The 26009-nt window shown below is 37.4% G+C and overlaps 1 protein-coding gene across 1 annotated transcript in view; it reads left to right on the top strand.

The window, feature by feature from the left end:
* The window catches only part of STXBP5L (syntaxin binding protein 5L), a 313084-nt gene that overhangs the window by 266642 nt on the left and 20433 nt on the right, over window positions 1-26009 (top strand). The window contains exons 22-23 of the mRNA XM_045556950.1: window positions 18885-19055; window positions 21157-21396. Of these exons, the coding sequence (XP_045412906.1) occupies window positions 18885-19055; window positions 21157-21396 (411 nt within the window). The remainder of the gene's footprint in view (window positions 1-18884; window positions 19056-21156; window positions 21397-26009) is intronic.

Raw genomic sequence — 26009 nt, 5'->3', positions numbered from 1 at the left:
TTTCTGATTGTAATCATGTAAATGAGCATGATTTTCTGGAGTCATCTCCCCTTTTTTGTATATTAGTATCATTTGGAATTAATACTGCTTAGCAACAACAAAAAAGTCTGACACATATATGGGAACAGAGCTCTGGCCATTTTTTCATTTTAGGGAAGTTGTAGAAAATTTGATTCACTTTTAGTTTATTTGTTGTAGTGGTCACAGATTTATTCAAAAGTCTAACTCTGAAATAAAGTAAGGCTTTATTAAATAGGCCTTCATACATTTTTTATTTAGAATTTTTGTCTGCTTGCTACAGCATAGGAGTTTGTTTTTTTGAAGTTTCATTGGATTATCTTTATTTTCATTTCCTTTACTCTGACTTAAAGCTATAGTTTCAAATCCTACTAATGTCATGGATAAAATAACAAAAATACAATAATTAATCTTTGTATTATTCTTCAGAGTTTACAAAACTCTGAAGTTATTATTTTATTTTATTTTGTTTAAGGTTGTCACTATTCTCAATCTTTTTTCCCCCTAGAACAGAAACTGAGGTTATATTGTTAATAAATGGTAGACTCAAGATTTGAACGTAGGCCACAGAACATGGTAACCTAAGTTTATGGAGTATATTCATATACCTTATCTCATTGCATCTGAATTAAATAACTGTTATAACATATATAGTTTATGACATTTAAAATCAATTACATATAATACTATATGAATTTGATTAAATGAGATAATTACAGTATTTTTAAATGCAAAGCACTAACATATTAGCTATTTTCATTAGTTTGATACTAACAGTAAAGAAATTATTGTGAAGTTAATTTATGTCAAAGGAAGAACCAACATTATAGCTCCATTTATTGACCTCCTACTATGTGTCAAAAAATATGCAATATGATTTGGACATATTATCTGAGATAAGGTAGGTGATGTTATTCCCATGTTACAAATGAATAAATTAAAGCTATAAAAAAATCTAAACTTGCCTAAGGTCACATAACTACTAGCGAAACTGGAATTTAAATCAACTCTATATGATTGCAAAGCTTATAATCTTATAATTACCTGTAATTTTGTGTAGTATGTCCTATGACAAATGTCAAATGAAAACTATTTAAATAATGATAATACCTTTCTTTAGAAAAATATGCATTTATAATATTTATTCACATAGTTTCCATAATTTCTTTCCTAGAATGCTGAAAAAATATAAAAAGGAATATTGCCAGCCTATTCCTATGTTTATTAGACATAGCCAAAAGCTTGTAGTTATAATTCTAATCTGGAGGTCAATTAGGCATGCTATTATTAATAAACATTTTCAGTATATCTATAAATGTCAATTTCTCAAAGTCTTTAACTCTCTCCCTCCAAATGCTTCATTCTATTTTCATGCAGATTTTAAGCAAAGATGAATTATGAAAATTCAGATATATACAAAAGATAAAATAGTTAAGTTCTTGTCACTTGAATGAAAGATTTTTTTGCACTTGAAAGGATTCACAACAAAATTTCATTAAATTTCTATTTCTAAAAATTCTGTAATGTAATTTCGTTTTGAAAACTCATTTCCCACAAGTTTACAGAAAAAAAAATCCTAAGGTTTCTGAAGGAAACAAATGTCTGTATGTGTAAATTCTCCTATGTAAAACCTTGATGTAAAATACACCCTGGGTTGTTTGTAACGTAATGTAGGAAGATTATTTTTTAGTAGTCTACAATCCATTAGTGAAGGAGAAAGAAATTTAGGCCAATGAAGGCATGAATTAGAAAAACAATAATGAAAATAAAAGGAAAGAAGGGTTTACCATGGGAGACTTTGCAGCTGATGGGGTAGGGAAGGGGGGTGGTGGGGAGAGGGCTGGTAAAGCATAGGAAATAGGAGTCACAGATACTTAGAGATTGTTGAGAATAGCTGTCATGGACAATACTTGGTTTGAAAGGAAAGGGAAATAAGTCTGAGTTGCTAAAGGGACATCCATATTAAACAGTCATTGAGCAATTGGAAATGTAGGCTGGATTACAAGGGAATCTCAAGCCCAAAGTAATAGATAAGATTCATCTATATAAAGGTGTTAGTAACTGTATATATGAACTGTACACTGAACTATTCACTGAAGACAAAGCAAAAAGGATAACATGTTGGACAGCTTTGGATACTAATCATTAACTGGAGTAACAGTATAACACTGAGTAAAATAATAGTGATAACAGTAAAAACCTCATACATTAGATACTTAAGCATGTAGAACCCTTAAGTAGTTAACATGTTATGATGTAATCATCAGACTCATGGGAAATTGCTTTATAACGAACATTTTTTATATTGAGTAAAAAACTGTCTTTTTTTTTACATTGTTAATAAAAATACAGATGATCCTTGAACAATGTAGGGGTTAGAGGCACCTACCCCACACACAGTTGATAATCTGTGTATAACTTTTGACTTCCCCAAAACTTAACTACTAATAGCCCACCATTGATTGGAAGCCTTGCTGATAACATAAAACAGTCAAAAAGCACATATTTTTTATGTTAGATGAATTATATACTGTATTCTTACAATAGAGTAAGCTAGACAAAGGAAGATGTTATTAAGAAAATCATAAGGAAAGGAAAATATATTTACTATTTATTAAATGCAAGTGTATCACCATAAAGGTCTTTATTCTCATCTCAACATAGGGTAGACTGAGAAGGAAGAGAAAGAGGAGGGGTTGCTGTTTCAGGGGTGGCAGAGGCAGAAGAGACGGAGGAGGTAAAAGGGGAGACAGGAGAGGCAGATACATTCAGTGTAACTTTTATTGAAAAAATCCAAATACAAGTGGACCTGTACCATTCAAACTCATGTTGTTCAAGGGCCAGCTGTATAAACACTTCTCATTTCTAATAAAAAGGATTTTGAATTTAAAAACCTAAAATGAATTAATAGAATTAAAGCCTCAGATGTACATAATCTAGGCATTGTCACATACTATTATGAATATATTGTGCTATATGCATAACAGAACACACTATAAATGAAACAGGTCCCCATAAGCACTTACAAAAAATCTAATGCAGCAGCAGTTCCCAATATTTTTGGCACCAGCAATTGGTACCAGGGATCAGTTTCATGGAAGATAATTTTTCCACAGATGGGGATTGAGAAGGGATGGTTTCGGAATGATTCAAGTGCATGACATTTATTGTGCAGTCAAATCTCTCTGCTAATGATAATCTGTATTTGCAGCTGCTCCCCAGTGCTAGCATCACCACCTCAGCTCCACCTCAGATCATCAGGCATTAGATTCTCATAAGGAGTGCACAACATAGATCCCTCATATGCACAGTTCATAGTAGGGTTCACTCTCCTATGAGAATCTAATGCCACAGCTAATCTAACAGGAGGTGGAGCTTATGCAGTGATGCAAGTTATGGGGAGCGGCTGTAAATACAGATGAAGCTTCAATCGCTCAGGGGACTAGGGGTTGGGAACTGCAGTCCTACAGGATGATCTCCAGTCATCAAAAAGATGCACGGAGAGACCATGGTCAAAGGACAATTACTGATCATTTATTCCTTTAATTGTAGAACTAGAACAATGGTGATAAATATGATTATAGATTAGAATATAAATTTTAAATCCATGACAATATAAATACAATAGTGTAATTTTAAAAATTGTGATAAGGGAGGCAAAGAGAAGGTTGAAGTAGCCAACAAAAGAGTTAATAATTCTACATATTTGATGGTTATTTGGTGGTGAATTGAGAATAAAGAAAAGTAGAAGAAAGAAGAATTAAACTAATTTCACCTCTCATTGAAATCCATTGATACTATGTATAGATGATAATTTAACAAGCAAGGAATTAAGAATATATCTTCAAGATGATGACTAGAAAAAAAATTAAAATATCCTCAAACTTAAAAATCACTCAAAGCATAAAATATATGCAATAGAAAATAAGAAAATGCAAAAGGATTTAAAAAAAAGAAAAGAAGTTATAACCTACTATAAAAGTGGTAGAACTGGCCAGAGCTTTTTCACATCAATTGAGAAGAATCTTCAAATTCAATATCTGGTTGGGGAGCCAAGATGGCCAACTAGAGACACAGCTTGTTGGACCTTCCTGGCAGAAGAGTTGAGGGTTGGACTGAGGAGAGCAGAGAGTGATTACCGCTCAGAAGTGGACCACAGGGACAGACACCAGTGGAGTCCAGGGACACCACCAAGAGGAACAGAGCAGCTGAGAAAAAGGAGGATAGAAGGGAGAAATTAGCACATGAACCAAATCCAGGCAGTTCCGGAACCCAGGGAAAGTGTAAGCGGCTTTTCCCCCTCCCCATCTGGGTGCCTCAGGCCAGGAACAGGGCACAGGACTCTCATCCAGCAGGAGAATGCCATGAAGGACCAGAGAGCCGGCATCCCTGATTCTGGATGCCTCCTCCTCTGCACCTCCCTCACTGCTGGAATCCCAGAAAGTAATTTTGGCTCAAGCCACTCATAGCCACATGGTGGCATCCACCGCATAGCAACTGCCAAAGGGCTTTGCACTGAGTGACTGGGCTCCCTGCAACAGGGCACATTCCTTGGACAGGGTAGCCACTGGGGTGGCTCAGAAAGGAGGGTAGTCTGGGGTCAAGGCTGCAGCTTGGAAAAGAGGGCAGACCGGTGCCCCCTTAACACAACAATGGTTCAGAGAGACTGGGGCCCCTTCCCCACACCACAGCAGCCACTAGAGTTCTCTGTGCTGAGTGTGACCTGCTTTCAGTGCCTGGGGTATGTTTGCACCCCAAGCCTGCAGGGCAGCCACTGCAGTTTGCAATCTTCCTGCCCACAGGTGTCTGGCATGTTCACCTGCTGATGGCACAGAAAGCAGGGTGAGGAGGTGTAGCAGAGAGATACTGGTTCCGGGGTCGGGTGGCAAGAGAGAGCCCCTGCCCATCAGGAGGGTATGGATAAGCACAGGAGAGCAGGGTGCCCCATCTCTCCCTTCCTCCCCCAAAGAACCACCGTATTGGAGTGGGTTGCAGCACTGAGACTCAATTTGCATAAGTACTGGTTCCCAGGGCACAACATGGGGGAGGTTCTGTTGTGTCTATTCCTTCCTAGCCTGGCATGGGTGCTGCAAAGGCTACTGCTAGAAGACTGAGTCTTGATGGGACCTGGCTCCATGCACCAGAGCAATCCAGATAGCATCATTTGTGGAAACCCAGGATTGGCAACCACCAGATCTCTGCTGCAAATGCTCTCCAATGCAATGTCCTTGCACAGACTCTGAGCAGCTTCCCCATCAGCTCAGAGGTCTGCAGTGAAGGAGGGAGACCCTTCACAGCTTGAGCTACCTACAAATTTCATTCCTCTCCCTCAGTTTGCTTCTATTCTGCTGTCTTCCTCTCTTCCCATGAGGGTAAATTGTGTTGGGACCCTCAGCTTATTCTATGAGTTGGTGGGTGGTGCTTGTAAGAATCAGCCATGCCTTGTCTGATTGAGTCAGTAGATGCTGTAATGAACTATACAGTTGTTCTCCCTGTCAGTGGTTGATGCTTTCAGGAAAGAGCCAACTGCAGAGATGTTCGAACTTTTGTGCCTGTAATAGGCTTTGGCCCCTTAGGAGAAGTACCTGAATGTCCCAAGCGGTGGGAGGGGCCCTGTAGCTCCTAGGGGTTTACTTGTTCCCCACGACAACAGAGGTGGAGCAGGTGGAGCAAAGCTGGGCAGGGTTAGGTTGGGTGAGCCAGGAGGGTTCTACAAAGTCTTGGCAAGGCTCAAAGGTCATATTTCAGGCCCCTGGGAAAAGCCACTGGGAGAGGGGCCAAAGCAACCTCTCAAAACTGGAAAGACTGCTCAAGGAGCAGGGGCCAACTGTAATTCACCGACTGGCTCTCCACCGCTCTCTCACTACTTCTGCTCTGAGAGGCTCCCTCCAGTGTCTGTTTGTAAATGAGCACCTGAACACACCATGCTCGGCCACAATAGTGCCGCAAGCTGGGAACTTCATGCCAGGGGACCTGTCCTAGTCTGACAGCATGACTTTCCTGTCAGGAGATGGGCTCTCCACCCGATTGCCATGGCTCAAATCCCCACCGTACTCTGCCATCAGTTCTACCCATGTGGGCTGTCTAGCCTTCTGAGTCAAGCTCTCAAATCTCTCCCTTGTGCCCCACTCGAGAAACCCACTTGAGCAACCCACTCAAGTCCTGGGAGCATGGGATCTGGCCTGCATGTCTAACCTGCTGCTGTGCATCTTTGGGGAGTGCTGGCAAGCAGAGAACTCGGAGACTGGGCACCCCTGGGTCCACTGCAGGTCCTCAAGGGGATAGGTATGGGGCCTACTCTCTATGGAAACTGCAGATTGAAGGACACTGAATCTGATAAGAGGCAGCCACTCCCCAAAGTCTCAATCTGCCCTCTCAGCTGTAGTGGGTGGGGGAGGAGAGGAGGAAGAAAAGAATCTGAATGGAAGAGAGCTGGGTCCCTAGCTCCTCTAGTCCCTTTCGCTGGGAGGCAGCCTGAAAGGAATGTCCAAGCTCTGGGATCATGCTGGTTGCAGCAGCACTTGGGCACATAAGGGTGGAAAAGCTTCCAAACAACTTAGTAGCCTGTTGATTACCAAAGGTGTATGGGAAGGAGAAACAAGGATCCCCCCTTACCCCTTCACTGGACTCTGAGCTTCTCTGGGTTTGATCCTCACTGATATCTTTTTTCTTTCCTTTTTTCCTGTTCTGCTTCACAATTTTCCTCCATGAAGTTCCTGGCAGGCTTTGGCACTTCTTCCTCTGAATGACACTTGATTTGTGCCCATTCTCCCCACCTCCCCTTTATCTGAAACACTTCCTTCCCTCCAGGACGTTCAGCAAGCAATGTCTTTAGTCAGCCATCTTGCCCTCTCCCTCCCTCATTGAGCTTCTTTATAATCAGTACTTTGAATTTTTAATCTGGCATTTGAAATATTTCATTTTTATTTGGATCCATTGCTAGAGAGTTAGTGTGATCCTTTGGGGGGTATTGTAAAACTGTTTTTTCATATTACCAGCATTGTTTCTCTGGTTCATTCTCATCTGGATAGAGTATCTTATCTCTTCTTATTATTTTTTAATTTACTTTTGTTTGGACAGGACATTTTTCCCCTTGACAATGTGACTATAATGTATGTTGTGTATGGCGGTGGCTTGCTCAGATTCTGGTTGTATTAGTGATGAACTAGGCTTGTGAGCCTGTTCACTGCCTCCTGAGCAACTGAGATGGTGGAGGTTTCAGAAAGCTTACCTCATTCTGCAGTGCTGTGCTCCTCTGTCCTCAAGTTTTGCACTGGGTTGTGCAGTTCAACCTACAGGCCAGTAGGTGGTGCCCATGGTTAAAAACTGGTTGAGGCCAAAACATCAATATATACGATATCCCAATATTGGACCCAACTATCAGCTCTGACAGAAGTGATGGGAGGAACTCCTGGTGAACTGTACCAAGGTCTCTGGACTGGAAGCGATGGGGCTGCCCCAGCTCCACTGCCCAGGCCAGAAGGAATGCAATCTACCTCACCATCATGCCCCTCTCCCAGCACTCAGGATATTTAGATCAGACACCTCTGTCCACCTCCAGGAATATTGCCATTCTGTGTAGAGAGGTGAAGGGACCCCACCCATCATGCAATCCTTATCTTGGCAGGAACACCTCCAGTGGGGGCACATTTGCCCCTAATTGCACTAGATGGCCGTCCACAGGCGCACCCATGTCAATCTCCTACAGGAGCAGCTCCAGCTCTGTCCAGAGAAGTGGGATAGGGAGAGAAGTTGTTCCTCTCTCAACATCCCTTCATCAGCACTGGGGCAGCCTGGCTGCTGGTGTGGAACAACAGTCCTCCCCAACAGAGCCCAGCACAGTGCCTTTCTGTCTGCTGAAAGAGGTACAGTGAGCTCTGCCCACAAGTGGGCAGCTCTCAGACACAGAAAAGCTTACACTCTAGTTTCCTGTGTCCCAAGGGATGCTTTGTTGGTGCACTGCACTCTCTTTCCTTAGGAACAGAAATCCCTAAGTGTTAAACCACTAGGAATCCTGCCACTCCCCTTGGTCTAGCCACCCTGTGTTGCTGTCACAATCCAAACAGATGTTAGAGAATGTTTGCAGAAGATTTGGTGATGTGAAGACACAGGGGCTGAAAGTCTCTGGGCAGGACAAAGTCCTACAGTGGTGTGCACCCATTATGGCACCCAGCACCAGAGCTCAGATGCAGGCAGAAAGCAAGCAACCCTGCATTAACTTGTAGCCTGGTGCAATGTCCTTAAGAAATCCCCAAATCACCACCCACACCAGTGCTTGGACTCATAAGGGCAGAGGAGATCTTCATAAGTTTGTGAACCAGCAGTGTGCTACAAGGGTGAGAGGAGCTGAAAACACTCCCCCGCCCTGTTCCATAAAATACAAAGTCCTTTGGAGTTCGATCTCTGCCAGCCTCTTGCTTCCTTCTTTACCTGTGTCCTAGTTTCTTCCCATGAGCTCTCCAAAAGACTGCATTACTCTCTCCTTAACACTCCACTCACACAATGATTATTCACCTGTAATTCTGGTTCTTCTTTCTGAGGAGAACTGGCATCTGACATCTTTAGTTAACCATTATGCATATCTTTGTTATGGTGAGAGATAGGGACCCAGTTTCATTCTTCTGCATGTGGCTATCCGATGTTTCTACCACCATTTACTGAATAGGGCATCTTTCCCCAGTGTATGTTTTGTCTACTTTGTTGAAAATCTGTTGGTTGTATCTAGATGGCTTTATTTCTGGAGTCTTTATCCTGTTCCACTGGTCTATGTGTCTATCTTTACACCATTATCATGCTGTTTGTTTATTATAGCCTTGAAACCAGATAATGAGATACCTCCAGATTTGTTCTTTTTGCTTAGGATTGCTTGGGCTATTCAGGCTCCTTTCTGGTTCCATATGAAATTTAGGATTGTATTTTCCAGATCTGTGATAAATATTGTTGGTATTTTGATGGGATTTTAAATGTAAGGCATGAAACTATAAAAATTCTAACAGAAAATGTAGGAAAAACTCTTCTAGACATTGGTCTAGGCAAAGAATTTATGACTAAAACCTCAAAAGCAATTACAGCAACAACAAAAATAAATAAATGGAACTTGATTGAATTAAAATGCTTCTTCACAGCAAAGGAAATAATCAACCAAGCAAATAAATAAACAACCCACATAATAGGAGAAAATTTTCACAAACTGTACATCGATAAAGGGCTAATGTCCAGAGTCTACAAAGAACTCAAATCATTTAGAAAAAAACAAACAACCCCATCACAAAGTGGGCAAAAAACATGAATAGTTTTTCAAAAGAAGATAGACAAATGGGCAATAAACACATGAAAAATGCTCAACATCATTAATCATCAGGGAAATGCAAATTAAAACCACGATGAAATATCACCTTACCCTTTTCAGAATGGCTTTTATAAAACGTCAAAAAACAGTAGATGCTGGTGTGGATGCAGAGAGAAAGGAACACTTATATACTGTCGATGGGACTGCTAGTACAGAACGAACAGTACGAACTAGTACAACCTCTATGGAAAACAATATGGAGATTCCTCAAAGAAAAAAAATATAGACTTACCATTCAACCCAGCAATCCCACTATGGGGTATCTACCAAAATGAAGTAATTTTATCAAAAAGGCACCTGCACTGGAATGTTTATTACAGCACAATTCACAACTGGAATCAACCCAAGTGCCCATCAAATTTAATTAATGAGTGGATTAATAAAATGTGGTCTATATATATCATGGGATATTACTCAGCCATAAAAAAGAATGAATTAATGTCTTTTGCAGTAATTTGGATGGAACTGGAGGCCATGATCCCATGTGAAGTATCTTAGAAATGGAAAAAAAGCACGTGTACTCTCTAATAATTTGGAATTAATCAATGGGCACAGAGAGAAGTAAAAGTCATTTGTAATCAAGAAGTAGGGGGTAAAAACCTACCTGTTAGTTATAATGAACACTATTGAGGTGATGGACACACTAACAGCCCTGACTTAAGCATTATAAAAGCTATCCATGTAACAAAAACAATTGTACCCCCTCAATATTTTGAAATAAAAAATAAGAAATGAAAAAACTATTTTTGAAAGAATAAGTAAATCAAAGACACAAACTACAATACCCAAAGAACACTGCTAGGGCATGTCATTGCTTAATATATTTGAGAGTAAAACTTGGTCTTAACCTTCTTTTACCAAATAATTTTAACTCAATATATTAGGAGATTTTCTCCTCAAAGGAGTAGTTTCCAATTTCATAGTATAAGTTTTCATGTATGATTTTAAAAGCAATACAGTATGTATAGTTTATTGTAATAGGAAGATTCAGACACAAGAGCATTAAGAAAGGCCGGGTGTGGTGGCTCACACCTTTAATCCCAGCACTTTGGGAAGCCAAGGCTAGAGGATGCTTGAGGCTAGGAGTTCAAGGCCAGAGCAGTCAAAATAGCAAGAGTGTGTTTCTACCAAAACAAAATTATAATAAAGTATTTTTTTCACACCTAACATTAATCATTGTCCCAAAAATAGCATTAAGAAAAAAGGATTTTTGCTTTGCAAGTGTTTTACAAGAAATTCAGATTTTGAAGAACTGGCTCACTGAATTTAAATGCAACAGATATTTCAAACAAACTAAAAACCCACAAGCTTTTTCAAGGTTAAGGCAAATCTGTTTATATTGGGGTGACAAATATTTTACTCACATGATTATTATATCTCTAGACATTATCATTGCAAACGTCAGAGTTAAAATTGCTTTTGTTAAAAAATGAGTGGCTCACATCTGTAATCCCAGCAGTTTGGGAACTCCTCACTTAAGCCCAGAAGTTCAAGGCCAGCCTCACAACATAGAGACCTCTTTTCTGCAAAAAAAAAAAAAAAAAAAAAAAAAAAAATTAAATAACAAATATTAGCTAGGTGTGGTGGCACATGCCTGTAGTCCCAGCTATTCTGAAGGCTGAGACAAGAGGACTGCCTTTTTTTTTCCCCCTGTCTACTGATTGACAGTTTTCTTAAGGTGAACTGCTTATATCCAGGAGTTTGAGGCTACAGTGAGCTAAGATTATGCCACTGTACTGTAGCCTGGGTGACTGACCAAGACCCTGTCTTAAAAAAAAAAAAAAAGAAGAAGAAGAAGAAATGAGTAAATTGCAGGCTCAAGATTTCATCTCTTATAGAGACTATAGCTACATAGATGTTTTTTCTTTTTAGTTTATCTCAGATACAATATGCTTCTCTCTCTCTCTGAATGTGGAACTTACTTATGTGGATCATGGCAAGGTGTCATTTTGCTTCTTCAGTATCAGTCAGGACATTCTAGCATTTTAATGTCATAATTTATTGTTATTTGAAGTTAAAATATCAGTGACCAAGACTAAGACAATGTTTTGAGAAAGAGATTATTTTCATGAACACTGTATATTTGGCCCAAATAGTTTTTAAACATCCACTTAAATGCGTGTAATAGAAATTAAACAAAAACTTTGCTTGAAAAAACAAATGTGGGGATATTGAGGAATAGAGAGGAAACTTTGGATTTCGGTGACTAACCATTAAACTACTCAAAGCTAAAGTAGACAAAATCACAGACTTGAAAATTTTGGGTATAAAAAAATTAAAATTGGGAATAAAACTTAAGCTGACTTCAACAGGATATCTATGATTTGGTCCCTCTGAGTCTTCAGCTTAAAATTTATCAGAAAATAATGCCCTAAAATAAGAGCTTTAAAACCTCAGATAGGTACAATGTACTCTGTCTGGATGATTGACACACATATAACTTTGCATCAACCAGTACAAAAGCAATCCCTGTAACTAAAACATTTATACCCCTGTAATATTCTGAAATTTGAAAAAAAGATATTAAGTGAAAGAAAGAGGATAAAAGAAAAAGAACTTCAAAAGTGTCAGCAAAAAAAGTAGAGATGATATAATTTATTTCTTATATGACAGTCAAATACACTAAAATAAAGAAAAATTAAAGATGAAGTAAACCTCTGTTTTGGCAAGTATGATGGCAGAGATGTCCTGCTGTACAAGGCTAGCAGTACATAGTTTCTAGCTTCTAGGCCCCAGCATCATTAGTGCTGAGCAGTTGACACAGCAGTACCTTAACTAAAACAGAACTCCAATGTGGTTGAGCATTGTTTGGGGCTGCAAAGTTCCTGAGTGAACAACTCACAGGTTCACTCTAAGGTTTTAAGCCACCTAATATCCTTTTGTAAGTTCTTTTCCTGCTTAAACAAGTCAATCAGGGAAATAACCAACATTAAGTCAATTGACAAACCAACTAGTCCACCAATCAGGGTTATATAAACAATAATAAAGGAGGAGGGAGAAAAGAGTTGACTATAAAAGTAAGCAAACATAAAGTAATGTGGAATTTTTTAACATTTTAACCAATTGTTTGATATTGGCTATATTTAATTTAGTTAAATGCAAAGTCTTTGTATTTTATTTATCTTCCTGGTTTTTAAAATGCAATATTATTTTGACTTAGGATTATATTCAACATTTATTTCATCATAGAATCATACTCTGTGGCATAGGCATAATAGTAATTTTCATTTTCTAGTAATTTTTCTAGCAATTGTATGGCATATTAAAAGATTGTTTAATAAGATTAGTTTACCAAATATTAAATTAAATCTTCATTTATATTCTTCTATAAAACGTTGGTGCGGATCATGTTAAAAATAATTTCAATTGGCTACAATAAACCATTTTTTAGTAAATCACTGTTAATACCTTTCTTTTTACAATAAATATGCTAAATCAAATCTTGATTTAAAAATACAAGGGCATCAGCTAATTTAAAAAACTTGTAATTTTTCAAATTTGGAAATCTTTCTGTAAAATACAGAATAGACCTTTCCCTTTGCTTTAATTTACTTATTGTTTTAAGGTTGAATTTTTTAGAATGTTGGATTTTCTCTACGTGATATAGAGCTCTATAACTGGGCTAAAGCACTATTGTAATCAGGGAGCATTTGTAGGAAACAAATCACTTTAGCTATGTTATACAGAAAGTGATCAATATAAGAAACTAGACGCTTATCAAATCATTAAAAGATTGGAGAAATAAACTCTAAGCCTAGCCTACAGGTATAACTTTCAGAACAAGACCACCAGACACAATAGGGGAGCAGACCCCTTTGCTACAAGAAACAGAATCAGAAGACCACTATCTATCAGCTGTTGAACTTAAGAATATATTATTGTAAGTAAGATCAGGAATCTACCACAACTGACCCTTGATAAAAACTGTAACTGGACTCTGAAATGTTACTTTCAAGACATAATAAAGTTTCCATTACAATAACACCAAAGAAGCAAATACATGGCTTCTTTCCCAATTTCAAAATCATTTGACAAACTCTGAAGCTGTGAGTCACTATGCACAAAAACTACAATGAAGACATCATGCCCAAGCCTTCTAAAGCCCATGCTTGCTGCAGAAGCCACTATTGACAGTTTCAACTGAGCTCCGCCTTCATGTCATTCTAGCCCAGGCATGTGAGTAAAGAAGGCTTCAAAGGATTCCAAGCCCCCAGCCATTTAAGCATTCTCAACTAATGCCCCAAATATCATGGAGATAAGAGATCTACACTTTGACCTAGCCTACAAAATCTGTGAACACAATAAAATAATTATTATTTTATATCAAGTTTTGGAGTGGTATTTTATGCAACAAGAGATAACCAAAACATAATATCATAGATATTTGATATATTTCTACAGGCATTTCAGAAATATTTTTAAAGATTATAACACTCTATTATGTTATATATGCCACAATTTACCTAAAACCTTATGCTTAGTTGTAAAAAAAGTAGCTGGTTCTCAATTTTTGTCAATAATAACTAACACTACAGTGAATATCTTTATCAATACAGGTTTTTTCTTTTGTATTTAGCATTATTTCTTTGTCATAAATTTCCAGAATGTCTGTGCCTGAGCTATGAGCAAATTTCTTTCTAAATGATACGTACTAATTCATATGTATCTTGAATACTTAGCATGGTAAAGAAAAAAATTTAATAAAGTAAATTCACTTCCATATATTTAAAAAATCCAGGTGCAAAAATAAATTCTTTAAGTTCATTCACCCTATTTAAAACAGAATGATACGGCCCAAAAGTCTGGCATTCCCAGGTATAGTAATGTTAGTCAGATGTCATGAGTCAAACATGAGAAGCTGGGGAAAATTTGGCCACCACAGCAGGTATGGGGAAAAAAAGAAAAAGAAGCATGTTAAGTAATCTATTAATTAATACTATTCTGTTATGAGCTAAAATGAAACAATATTTACATAAAATAGCCACCAAAAGATGGTAACAGCCAGGTGGCTATGGTTTAGCAAGTCCAAAGAGTTCTGGATAAGTGAACTGTTCTCACGGCTCTGCCACACTGTTGAACCTAGCCAAGAGGATACAGAGGGCTGTAATCCATCCCACATGCCTCTGGGCAAGCAGCGACCTTTAGAACAAGGCATAAGTCTGTGGAAATGGCAGCTTTTTGTTACTGATGTACCCAGGGGGGCATACTGTTACAATTTGTTCCCCCTAAGTAGTTGCCTTTTTTTTGAGACAGGATTGCACCCTGGCTAGAGCACAGTGACATCATCATAGCTCACTGCAACCTCAAACTCTAGGGCTCAAGCTATCCTCCTGCCCCAGCCTCCTGAATAGCTAGGACTACATGCATGCACCACCATGGCTAGCTAATTTTTCTATTTTTTGTAGAGATGGGTCTTGCTATCTTGCTCACGCTGGTCTCGAACTCCTGGCCTCAAGTAATTCTCCTGCCTCGGACTCCCAAAGTGCTAGGATTACAGGTGTGAACCACTATGCCCAGCTGTAGTTGCCATTTTGTAATTCATGCTAATTCATTAATGCCAGCTGTTGTCCTCTGTGTTCTTCCTATTTATGAGACTGGATTTGATAAGAAGGTGGAGAGAGAGCTCTTGACTTCAGCTTCTCCACAGCTAACTCACCATAGGATATTTCTGATATTCCATCTTGGATTTCTGAGATCTACATCAATATGGAAGATGACTGGTTCCAAAAGGCTTGGATCTTGAGAAATGTCACCACAGTGGTTGACTAGAGACACCCAGCACTGACATCCTCCACAAAGAAGGACCAAAACAGCAAGTAGATAACCACATGTCGAATAGAGGGTCTATGGAAAGCAACAGGGACCCTCTGAGGCATGGAAGTTCAAGATGGCAGCATAGAGAGGGAAGCAGGATACCTGGCTAGCTTGGCTCACAAAGGGAGTCCTCATTGTGGAGAAAAGGTAAGCAAGATAATCCCCAATAGTCTATATTCCCATCACAGATGCCTGCAATACTAGCTATAGAAAATCCCTTCAGCCCTCATGGGCCCTGAGCCTAGTATAGGTAGCTTCCTGGAATCCACATAACAGCATTGTTCCAGAGAAGGAATTTGTGCTGGGTCCCACTGCTGGGACCCTGGCCACTGCAGAGTGGTGCTATTTTGAGAGCAGAGCCAGCAGTGAACTACATCCTGGCTGGGGACCAATAGCCCCTGCATGTCCACATCCCTGGTTCCCCACAGACATACCCCCACACCCACCCAGAAGGCTGCATCATTGTGATGCCAGCTGGACCCAGTGATGCAGCCAGCCACATTACTGACATCTGAGCCTGTGCAGTGCCCTACACCCCAAGAAGCACATCAGAGATGCTACCCCCAGGACGTAGGGAACCAAGATGTACTCTCCCCAGAGCCTGATAGCAGCCTTCCCAGGGCCACTGCCACCACCACCAATAGCAACCCTCCAGTGGTAGAGCTACTGCATACTTGCATGTCCCACCCAGGTGTCCAGAGACCAGCCTTCCCACCATGCCAAGGATAGTGCTGGTACTCATGTACCCCACCCAGGGTCTAGGGACCAGGCCACCTGGCTCACTGCTGACACTACCAGTACCCATGCATGCCACTTGGGGGCCTGGGGTCTGGTCCTACAAGCCCACACCAACATTGCCAGCCTTTGGCCGCCCCACCCAGGCACCTGAGGACCTACCTGCTGTCTTCACTGCCAGTGCCCACAAGCCCCACCTGGGGACCCAAAGAGCAGACCATCTGGCTTGCTGGCATCTGCATACCCCAACTGGGGGGCCCAAGGACCAGTTTGCCCAGGGTTCAATGCTGCCACCACCGATGCCTGCACAGTCACCTGGGAACCTGAGAATTGACCCACCATCACCATTGCTGGTGCCCACATGCCCAACCTAGGAGCCTGAGGACCAGCACTCCTGGGACACCCGGGCCCAACAAATCTTCACCACAAACTCCACAAACAACTTCAGCCTAAAGCACTAAGGAACTTGTAGATACTGCTGACGTTGATTACAACCAGTGATGCCCAACCAAAGCCAGAGCTACCTACCCAACTGATATTATGGATACATCTACAGGAAAGCTGTAGCTACTTTGTAAAATTGGAAGAAGTGACAGTTATACCAGATATGCAGATATCAACACATAACAACATAAAAAACATGAAATATCAAGAAAACATAACACCTTCAAAGGAACAGACCCCAAAGAAAAATCTGTGAAATGCCCAAAAAGGAATCCAAAATAATTTTAAGGAAATTCACAGGCCATAAGAGAATACAGATAAACAATACAAAGAAACCAGAAAAACAATTCATGATTTGAATGAGAAATCCAATAAAGTGATAGATATCACAAAAAAGAACGAAACAAATCCTGGAACTTAAAGAATTCAGTGAACGAAATAAAAAATACAATTAAGAGCTTCAACAATAGCCAAGATGAAGCAGAAGACATAATTTCTGAACTTGAAGACATATATTTTGAAATAATATAGTCAGACAAAAAAAAAAGGAGGAGGAGGAATAAAAAAGAACGAAGAAAGCCTGTACGACATATGCACACTATCAAGTGAACAAATATTTGGAATTTTGGGAGTTCCAGAAGGAGAAGAGATGGAAAAAGGCATAGAAAGCCTATTTAATGAAATAATAACTGAAAACTTCCCAAGACTGGAGGAAATACAGATATCTAGATACATAAAGCTTAATGATTCTCAGATAGATTTAATCTAAAATAGTCCTCTCTGAGGCACATTATAGTCAAACTTCGAAAAAGCTTGGATCTCAATATATATTATTATTACATGTGCCTTGTAAACCATACTAATGTCTTCAAACTTGCTACCCCTTTCCAAGTATCTTAGCTGACCCTGTAGTCTAGTATTTAAGCATACAAACACTAGGTGAGAAAATCTGGATTAGAATCCTGCCTCCATGATTACTACTTATGTGATATGAGAAAATTTTCTGAACCCTTTTTCTGATCTTCAGTTTCCTCATCTGCAAAATCAGGATAATAATAAAAACATCTACACTGTGGGATTGTTGTGAAGATTAAATGAGATAATGTGTATAAAATGCCAAGCATTTAAGTATTTGATAAGTGTTAACTCTCATTTTAAAAATAGTAAAACGTGCCAGCACATTTAAATGGTAAAAACTAGTTCTCATCCTTGCACTATCTGCAGGAGAATCTGGGAAGTGTACAATCTTAGGTTTGTAAACTCTACAATACAGAAAGGTTATATTGCAGTGGATACTGAATGCCAGTTCTCCATGTCCAATATGGTCATTAAGCATTATTCTTCTCCATGTAACTCTATCATCCTTTGAATGACCACAAAAGCACATTTTAAAATGTATTCTGCATATTACAGAACTATGAGGTGGTGTTTCAAATACAATTTGTTAGCATTAAGACAAATAAGACATATTTTTAATGCATTGCTAAGTTTTTTAAGTTATATCAAATCAGAATCAAACACCCAAACTCTAAATGAACAAAACTATTGTCTTGGACATGAGCAGTTTTATACACTGGAATAAGATTGACAATAATAATTAAATTTTGTTCAAAGTTTATGTATACCTGCACATATTCTAGCATGTGACATGTATTATTACCAAAAAAAAAATGACAAAAACTCTTAAGAGGTAGGTAACAATATTCAAATTTTACAGACAAAGAAACTAAAGTATGAAGACTGCAGTAATTTGTACAAATAGTAAGTAGCAGAACTGGGATTTGAGCCCAGAGAAAGCAGTTTGGTTCTAGTATTCTTAAGCATCATTCTCACTGCACAGTAAGATGCTTTCATTCTATCTTTTAACTCTAAGTACTTAAAGTACTTTCAAAACTTGTATTAATATAAATTGATGTATTTTCAAATTATACAACAAAAAGTTCAATACTATAATCTATTTTGTATTGTCATTAAATGATAAAATACATAGTGGGGATATAAAATAAATTTTAACTGTGTTAACATAAAAATGAATGCTATACTTAATAAATACCTTTTGGCCAAACACAGTAGCTCACTCCTATAATCGCAGCACTTTGGGAGGCCAAGGCGGGAGGATCCCTTGAGCCTAGGAGTTTGAGACCAGCCTGAGCAACATAGCAAAAACCCTGTCTCAGCAAAAAATAAAATAGCTGGGTGTGGTGGTGCACACCTGTAGCTACTTGGGAGGCTGAGGTGGGAGAATCACTTGAGCCTAGAAGTTTAAGGTTATAATGAGCTATGATCGTCCCACTGCATTCCAGCTTGGGTGACAGAGTGAGACCCTGCTCTAAGAAATATCTTTTGAACTTTTTGACTAACAACTGACATTATGACTAAATCTGAAAATAGCAAGGACTTAGCTATATTCATATGGCTTGGGAAAAAAAGGAATTCTTACCTTCATTTGTTAATCTATACATTTGTATTCCTTTATGTTGAGATTTAATTTGATATTTATGTTGCCTTCCTCATCTTGGTACAGACCATGTAAATGGACATTGCACAAGTCCAACTTCTCAGAGTTGCAGCTCTGGAAAACGTCTTTCCAGTGCTGATGTTTCAAAAGTAAATCGCTGGGGTCCTGGAAGACCACCATTTCGAAAGGCACAGTCAGCTGCTTGCATGGAGATTTCTTTACCAGTTACAACAGAAGGTAGGTTAAACATTAATTTTCATGGGCAAAGTTAAAATTTGGTTTACCATGGTAGTGGGAGCTGGGAGACAAGGGATGGAGATCACATGTGAAAAATATTTTTATAGCTACTAAGTAACAAGTAACTGAGAGCCTGATGGGGCTGTGGCCATAACTCCAACTCAGTTCCTCACTGCACCTCCTTTGTCATCTCTAAAACTAAAATAGTCTGCTCAAGGGTAGGCTCCCCCCTCCTTTATACAAAGGGAAATCTAGGCCTTAATTAGTTCTCTACCCTTCTAAAAATAATTGAGAGTTTATTTCAATCTCAATGATAAGCCTTTTGGGGTCTCTATCTGTAGAGAGTTGTTTAATATCTTGCAACTTTAATTTCCTCAGCTGTCAAATGAATGTGACCAAGAAAAAAGGCAAGATATTAAATTCTAACATTTATAATCTTCATCTTAATATATTTTTAAAAGGAATGACTATTTTCTTATTTATGAAATGAGTATGGAGACAGGGAGTAAAGTACAAGAGCCAGAGGCCAGAATTTTTAGAGAGGGAAAGAAAAGGGAATCTTATAACTTTGCTACTACTGTGTTGTTGATAAAGAGCTTTAGGGAGCGAGATAGGAAAAAGTAATTTTAGGAAGTTATGCTATAGTAGTTCTATGCTATAAGGTAACTCCCCATTTACTGCCCCTTAAAATTTTTGATAATGATCTATATTCTTTAAAATTTTTAAAAATAAAATTTATGTTTCAGTTTTTATTTATATAATATTATGCTATACTAAATCTGATCCCATGGACATACAGGTAATGTTATTTCTCTATTAGGTATCTATGAGTATCAACTTTGAATGGTGATGAACCATGAATGGAAAAATTTTGGAGACATATATTAGTTAGGAACGTTATAATAGAAGCAATATGTAAGGATTATAAAAGTAGCAGCATTCTTAATCACTGTAATAAGAGGTGGGAATTTTCACTTTTAGATTTATACACCTAATTTGTGTTGGATTCTGGAAGAAATACTTAACTCTGAATCTCTATTTCCAAATCTGTAAAATATATAGATTATCTCCAGGTTCCCTCTCATCTCTAAATTTTATGACAAATGAATATTTTTATAAATTTGCTGAGAGATAAAAAGGAAAAATTTTAGGAAGTCTATATTTTGTTTTCTAGAAAAGAGATAGTCTGAGGAACCTATATTTAGTCTCCTTCTATAAAAGTAGTTAGAGTCACACTTGTACCTTTTAACAGGGAAAGGAGAGTGAAGGCAGTAGAAAGAAAAGTATGAAGAACTTATACTCCGGAGTGATCATAAGAAAAGTACAACCTTATTGATATTTAACTGAGATATGTGAGTGTATGATTAGGGTACACACATGTGCAAGTGTTGGTAAGAGGAGAAACTGAAACTACCTTGTTCCTTTAAGTAAGCTAAAACCCTCTCAGAAGGATTACCACTATCAACAGGATAGCATAGTCTAGAGCTCCTTATTTAGCCCTAGGCAAAATTAGGACTGGATATGCATTCAAGGTAGGCAGCTTGAAACCAGGGGGAGATAATCATTGCATTTGGCCTGAGTAAAAACTTTAATTTTTACAATTGTAATTACCCCAGATATAGAATGTTTGCTACAGAAGATTTGTGACCCAGATAAGTTCTTTCATGCCAATAGCCACAATATTTTCAGTAAATGGGAATTGCCAAGAAACAGTTAGAAATACTTCCAACAATTGAGAGTTAGGAGGGAAGCACAATGTAAACAGTATCAGAAAATCTTGTAACCCTTACTATTTAGACTAAATCTTTTTTCCAGAAAGAGATTTTTAACTAACTTGTGAGTTAATGTAGAGAGAGAAAAATAGTGAGCTGAAATTGAGGAAACTGAAGTTCTAGTCCAGCTCTCCCTAAGTTTGTGATCTATACTTTCAGACTTCAGTTTATCCATTTTCAAAATGAGCTGGTAAACTGAATAAACTGCCTTCCAGGTCAATTAACAAAGAATTAAATTCTACTTCCCCCTCATAATTTTGGTTTTTATGTGTTAAATCTGACTTGTTTGTTGTGGAAATATGCTAACAATCTTTTTTTAATTTCCATAGAAAACCGAGAAAATTCCTATAATCGTTCTAGAAGCTCTAGCATCTCTAGTATTGACAAAGATTCTAAAGAAGCAATTACGGCACTATACTTCATGGACTCCTTTGCACGGAAAAATGACTCTACCATCTCACCTTGTCTGTTTGTTGGAACTAGTCTGGGAATGGTGTTGATCATCTCCCTAAACCTACCATCAACAGATGAACAAAGGTTTACAGAGCCAGTAATGGTATTGCCAAGTGGTAAGAGCATTCCCTCCTTGCTATTTTTTCAAATTTAAATATAAGGTATTATAAAACATTAGCTAATATTGATTTGAGGCAAAGGTTATAAGGATTCTGAGAATAGGAACTATTGAGAATTTCACAAATCATATACTATTCCAAAATTTATCACATTGTACCTTATCTTTTCCTTCAGGGTAAAAGAGTATACCTATTTCTATGGTAGTAAACTGTGGAACTGCTAACCTAAACAATGCCTTGGGAATTAAGTTTCTGGAAAGCACTAAGGAAAACTTTAAAGCAAAAGTTAAATTTATTTTCAATAAATTGAAACATTTCTCCAAATATCCATGCCAGATCAGAGCCTATGAACGTTTTTACATAATCCTTGAAGAACTCAGAACACTTAAGCTAGAAGCTGTCTGACCTAAGGTGAATTTCTAGTCTTATAATCTTCCCATGTTGTTTCAAAGGCAAGCTACACAATGTCTTTCTTTTTTATATTAGTACCTAGAGAATTTGACCTCCATTATAAGTATTGTTGCTAAATGTATATTGTATTCTCTTCCTACTTGAATTATCTTTTTTTCCTTTTGAAGAAGAGATAAACATGATTCCTCCTGTCATTCCTTTGAATATTTTAAAATTTTTTCTTATTACGAATGTCTTCCTCTTTCCTATATATAATAATAAATAGTTTTCAGATAGTTTTTAAATAAAATATAAAAATAATTTCATTCATACATAGGATAGGGATTTTTATTTTAAAAGGATAGATACGGTATGGCAGGTTAGAGTTGTATTTTCTTTGTTAACTGGTATGCTAAATTCATATAGACAGACTGTAGGTAGAATAGTCAGCTCTCTACTATTAATAATATGGCAAATTCAGAGAAATGCATTGTGCTTTAAAAGTTAACCTAAGATTATTTTAAATATATATTTCACATGAGAAAATACCTTTTACTACATTACTAATTATTAATATAAGGAAATATGCACAATTCTGTTATACTAGTTGAGTTAGAGCCAAATGTTTGGGGTCATAATGAATTATTAATCCATCCATTCTTTAATTCAATAAATGATTACACATATTAGATATCTTATATGTTTGCTAGGCATTCCTCACAAGTTTAAAGGTAAAATCAAGTTCCTGTGTCACACAAGTTTGAAGCCATAAATGAAGGACAATTCCCTAATGAGAAATATTCTAACAAATGTGGTCACAAATGAGGTTTTCTGTATCACAAGCATAGAAATAAACAATTCCTGGAACTAATATATCAGATCTCTCAATATTATAGGAAAGCTCTTTGCCATTCTTAGCATATAAACTTAGACCAAAAATGATGACAAAATGCAAAATAAGTATAGATTTAACTTTTGACATCCGGTTTGTAAATGTTTGCAAACTTTTTTCTTGTATTTTAATGGGATGTAATGGGGAAGCTATCTTCTTCAAGTTTCTATGTTAGTATTTTATTATTCTTTCAAGGCTTTTAATTAATAATAATATATCAGTATCAGTTCATTAATTATATCAAATGTGCCACATCAATACAAGATGTTAATAATTGGAGAAATGACAGAAGGTATAAATGGGAACTCTTTGTACTATCTGCTCAATTTTTTGTAAACCTGAAATTGATCTAAAAAAATAAAGTCTATTAATTTTTTGAAAAAAGAGGCTCATATAAAAGAGAAAGCTATGAGACTAGGTTCATATTAATATTTGTTCTATAATCAACCACTGAAAGAAAGAAAGCCCATTTGGAAGCCATAATTCATGGCAGTAAGAAAAAAAAAAAAGGAAGGTAAAGTTTTATAAAAAAAGGCAGAAGTGACAGAAAACCAGTTCAAATTTAGGAAACTTTGCCCTTCCTCCTTCATAGCTCACTTATTGACTTGCTATAATAATGTCCCAGTCTTCACGCTTTTAGCAATATCTATTCTTCATTCTGTATCCACTAGTCCCTGCCCAGGCTTATGGGAATGGTTATGAGTACTGTTTATGGTGCTGCTCTAGCTTATAGAAATCATTTTAAAAGTTTTGGAATTGATGGTATTTCTTCTTCCATTGTCAGTGCTGAAGTGAGTGACATGCTCTCAGGTACTTTTTTTTTTCCTGTAAAAATATTGTTAAATAACCTTCAGAGTTACTGATGGAAAGTAAAATTCCTAGAAGAGGAAATGAAGAGAGGGAGGGGAAGGAAATTTCAAAATGGACTATTTTCAAGTTTAAGAAAACTACTTGACTCAAATCCATTTTCTGAGAAATGAGAGGGAGTGCACAGTGCTGATGTCGAAGAGCAATTCAGTACAGCATGAGTGAAAACTTGAAGGTGAGAGAACATGGCATAGATGAATCTTAGAGATAGAATAATACTAGATGAGGCTGGAAAAGTAAGTAGGGTAAGATTTAAGGTCCTATAAACCATGTTAAGGAGTTGGAAAAGACTTCCTAGGTCAGTGGATTTTTTTTTTAGTATAAAATTTGTAATACAAAGCACTTTTTTATTCTCAAGAGCTGTTTTTTTTTTATTTTAAATTTTGTAATTATAAAAATCAAAATACAAAGGAAAATAAATGAAAATTCTGCCACCAGCAAACTTTCTCTCTTTTCTGTCCCCCTCTCTTTCCTTATTTCCTCCCCTAGAATTTTATTCTCCATCAATAACTCTTGAGAAATTTTGTAAAACTCATTTTAATTATATTTTATTTTTGCCTAAATCTTTATGCTAGAAGCTATAAATTCTGTTATTATCAGTTCTGCCATATGAAGTACCTAACACTGCTTTATAAATATATATAGAGATTATACTATATATATATATGTATGTGTATATATATTTTGTATATATACAGAGAGAGATGCCTTATAATCAAACTCAAGATTTAAATGTATGATTAAACTCAAGATCATCCAGAATAAATTCATTCTCCTTATCCTCAAACTGGTTCTTTTTGTCACTCTTCCATTTGTATTAATAGTGCCACAATACTACCTAAATAGCCCTCATAACTTCAATTTCTTCATTTTGGATTCCTTATACTCACTGCCTACATATTGGTCTTATCCCAGTTTTGTTTTCATCACCTAGTTTCCACGCACCATGTTCTCTGATACCCTTCACTTGCCCAAAAAAGCAATTTCAAGCTCTGTTTCTAGTGGTCTCTAAAAACTCAGCCCTGCTCTACCTCTCTAATCTTATTTCCTGTTACTTCCCGGTGTGAAGTCCCTGGTCTAACCAGTCTTAATTCTTCACTTTCCTTTTCTCTCTTTGCCACCTCCTAATCATCTATCATTAGTAAATGTCACATGAAATTTTAGGTTTTTTGTCAAATTTGGGAAAATCTGTATCATGTTCCTTGAGTTAGCTGTAAGATTTGGCAGAATTTTCTACAGACTAGCTTTTGGCTACATACATTTTAAATCTTGTTTGTTCTACATTATGCATATACCCCTAAGGTTGAAATAATATGCATTTGCAATTATGACCTGCAGCCCAGCACATACCATGTCAAAATGATGCTGAGTTGCATCAGGGTAGTAGTACTTTTCCTGGAAGCCATTTCTATACCTGGAAAACTAGCAGTAACCTAAACATGGTAGTGACTGTGAACCACCTAAATATATCTCACTAAATCCAAAATAAATGTGCTTCATTTCAGCTTCCCCTTGCCCAGATCCCTGAAGTACCTGTCCACAATAATGTCACCAAAGTAGAAGAAATTTCCAGTGGAAAGAGGAGTCTTAAATGATTGTGGTTAAAATATTTTAATTTCACAAACTTTGTAAAAATATATGAATATATTAACATACAACTAAGGTCCTTTTCTGGGCCATGGAACCAATGCACATGAAGGGCCCTGAAGCTTAAACTTTATTACCTTCATAATAAATCTGCCTCGGACCCAAGCATAGTGTCTAGCACATCTTAAATGGTTGAGGGTAAGACAGAAAGAGAGCAAGTACAGATTAATAAATGTAGCCAAAGCCAATATTAGAAACATTGCCTAAACAGTTTATTGGAAAATAAGCAGAAATTGGAATAGCTATCACTAAGTTCATTCCACTAAGTATTATTAATGCTATCAACAATTAATCTACCAACAAATTGTATATTTCTAACCTTAGATAAAAAGCAAGTACAAATGCTCACAAAGACTCTAGCCTGAGTCTTTCTAGACATGGCTTGTGCTTTCAGGAGTTACTGATAGAGGTGATATGTGTGATGCTTGACTCAAAATAGACAAAAACATACTCTGGGGACAAGAATCCCTATTTAATAAATGGTGCTGGGAAAACTGGATAGCCACATGTAGAAGACTGAAACAGGAGCCACAGATTTCACCTCTCACAAAAATCAAATCACGGTGGATAACAGATTTAAACCTTAAATGGGAAACGATTAGAATTCTAGAAGAAAATGTAGGAAAGACTCTTACAGACATTGGTCTAGGCAAAGAATTTATGAAGAAGACCCCTAAGGCAATCACAGCAACAACAAAAATAAACAAATGGGACCTGATTAAATTAAAAAGCTTCTGCACAGCCAAAGAAACAGTCACGAAAATAAACAGACAGCCTACAGAATGAGAAAAAATTTTCACATACTACACATCAG

This window comes from Lemur catta, chromosome 1 (genome assembly GCF_020740605.2).
Source record: "Lemur catta isolate mLemCat1 chromosome 1, mLemCat1.pri, whole genome shotgun sequence".
In the NCBI taxonomy this organism is placed as follows: Eukaryota; Metazoa; Chordata; class Mammalia; order Primates; family Lemuridae; genus Lemur; species Lemur catta.
This window is presented reverse-complemented; position numbering and strand designations above follow the sequence as displayed.